General features: G+C 42.4%; 1 protein-coding gene across 2 annotated transcripts in view; it reads left to right on the plus strand.

The window, feature by feature from the left end:
• The window catches only part of EPG5 (ectopic P-granules autophagy protein 5 homolog (C. elegans)), an 88,362-nt gene that overhangs the window by 41,082 nt on the left and 45,023 nt on the right, over positions 1 to 2,257 (plus strand). For both annotated transcript variants that reach the window (XM_005865750.2, XM_005865751.2), the window contains exon 23: positions 475 to 696. In XM_005865750.2, the coding sequence (XP_005865812.1) occupies positions 475 to 696 (222 nt within the window). The remainder of the gene's footprint in view (positions 1 to 474; positions 697 to 2,257) is intronic.

Consider the following 2,257-nt stretch of genomic DNA (forward strand, 5'->3'; position numbering starts at 1 on the left):
ATATTTTTATTAATTTCAGAGAGGAAGGGAGAGGGAGAGAGAGAGATAGAAACATCAATGATGAGAGAGAGTCATTGATTGGCTGTCTCCTACATGCCCCCTACTGGGGATCAAGCCCGTAACCAGGGCATGTGCCATTGACCAGAATCGAACCTAGGACCCTTCAGTTCGCAGGCTGATGCTCTGTCCATTGAGCCAAACCGGCTAGGGCGAGGAGAGACTATTTTTAATCTCTTCCGTACCTCTAAGTGGTGATAATATCTTGAATTTGCATAGCATTTCATTTTTAAAAAAACTTTTCATATATACCATCTTGTTGGAACCTCATAATAACTTATGGTAGAACTGGCATGTATTAATATAACGCAGTACATATACAGCTATAGTAAATTGACTTGTTATTGTGATTTTGTGGTCACATAGGAGGTACATCGTGTATTGATCTTGTTGTGATCCATGCTTGTATTTCTTAAGGCTACCCATAGATGGTTGTATTGGAAGAAGATTTTTCCAAAGCCCTGCACATACTAATTTGTTGAAAGAAATGAAGAGGCGCCTGACTGAGGTAGCTGATTTCCACCACGCAGCGAGCAAGGCCCTCCGTGTTCCAGCAGAGGGCAGTGAAGGGCCACCCGAGAGCCAGGCTGGCACCCCTGCTTACCTGACTTCACCCGAGCTGCACACGGAGCTAGTGAGGTACACGTGGTTGTTTAGCCATTTACATGTTGTTGGCAGCACAGTACTGTGCTGGGGCAGTTACTCGTTCCTTAACTACTGGATGTTATTCTCTTGTTAGATTCACTAGGGAAGGCAGCTTTGACTATAGGTTTACATCTTGTAATGTTTCTCTTCTTATGTTTCTTGTGGGAAATGAATCAGCAGTTTGTGAGTACCTGGAGTCTTTCACCTGGAGTGAAAGATCTTAAACCAGAGGCTTATGTCATTTTTTTAATGTAAAAACAGAAATAAACCTAAACAATTGGCTGTGGCAGGTGAACAACAGGTGAAGCCTGCTTGGTAGTTTTGTAAAAGAAATAAATGAGCATGGCAGAGCTCTTTAAGTGGGAGTTCATAGCCTCTTAGGGGATTTCAGGACCCACCTTGGGTGGGATCTAGTAATCTCCCAAAACTGCTTCTAAAATCGGCACAATATTGGCATCCCCAAAAGGTTAAGAACTTTCAAATAAGTTTGGGTCCCTATCCCATTTTCCTTCACCTTTCATTTATTTTTTAAATTTATTTAAAAAATATGTTTTTATTGATTTCAGAGAGGAAAGGAGAAGGATAGAGAGATAGAAACATCAATGATGAGAGAGAATCATTGATCGGCTGCCTTCTGCACGTCCCCTACTGGGGATCGAGCCCACAACCTGGGCATGTGCCCTTGACCACAATCAAACCTGGGACCCTTCAATCTGCAGGCCGACACTCTATCTACTTAACCAAACTAGCTAGGGCCCTTCACCTTTCATTTATAAGTTTTCTGTAAACCAGATTTTAGTCTTATAAGTAAGATATTAAAAATGGCTCTTTATGTTAGTCCTGGGAACAAAATGTCTTGGTGTGGACGCCCTGTGCTTGGAGCCAGCAGTGAGGCTCGGGCTGGACATCAGAGCCTAGGGCCGTCTCTCAGCCTCCAGATGATTTCTCCCTGTTTTACTTGCTCGAGGGAAAACTGATTGTTAACCAGGCTTAACCAGTGGGAAGACTTTACCTTTGAACATTTAGATCAGCGAAGAAAGTCTCTGCTGTTCCCTCTGCCTCTCTTAAATCCCCCTTCCTTTGTCGTGTTGGTAAAGTGTCCATCTAATCCAGCGGTTCTCAACCTGTGGGTCGCGATCCCTTTGGGGGTCGAACGACCCTTTCACAGGGGTCGCCTAAGACCATCGGAAAACACATATATAATTACATATTGTTTTTGTGATTAATCACTATGCTTTAATTATGTTCAATTTGTAACAATGAAAATACATCCTGCATATCAGATATTTACATTACGATTCATAACAGTAGCAAAATTACAGTTATGAAGTAGCAACAAAAATAATTTTATGGTTGGGGGTCACCACAACATGAGGAACTGTATTAAAGGGTCGCGGCATTAGGAAGGTTGAGAACCACTGAAAAGCTAAGCTGCTGTTAGAGACCCAATGATAATTCTGGGCTGATCTCCTCACATGGCAGTCAGAGTAATTTCTTATAAATGTAGGTCAGGTTGTTTCATTCTTTGGCTCCGATTTTTTCTGGCTTCTCTTCC

Source organism: Myotis brandtii, unplaced genomic scaffold (genome assembly GCF_000412655.1).
Source record: "Myotis brandtii unplaced genomic scaffold, ASM41265v1 scaffold212, whole genome shotgun sequence".
NCBI classification, from domain to species: Eukaryota; Metazoa; Chordata; class Mammalia; order Chiroptera; family Vespertilionidae; genus Myotis; species Myotis brandtii.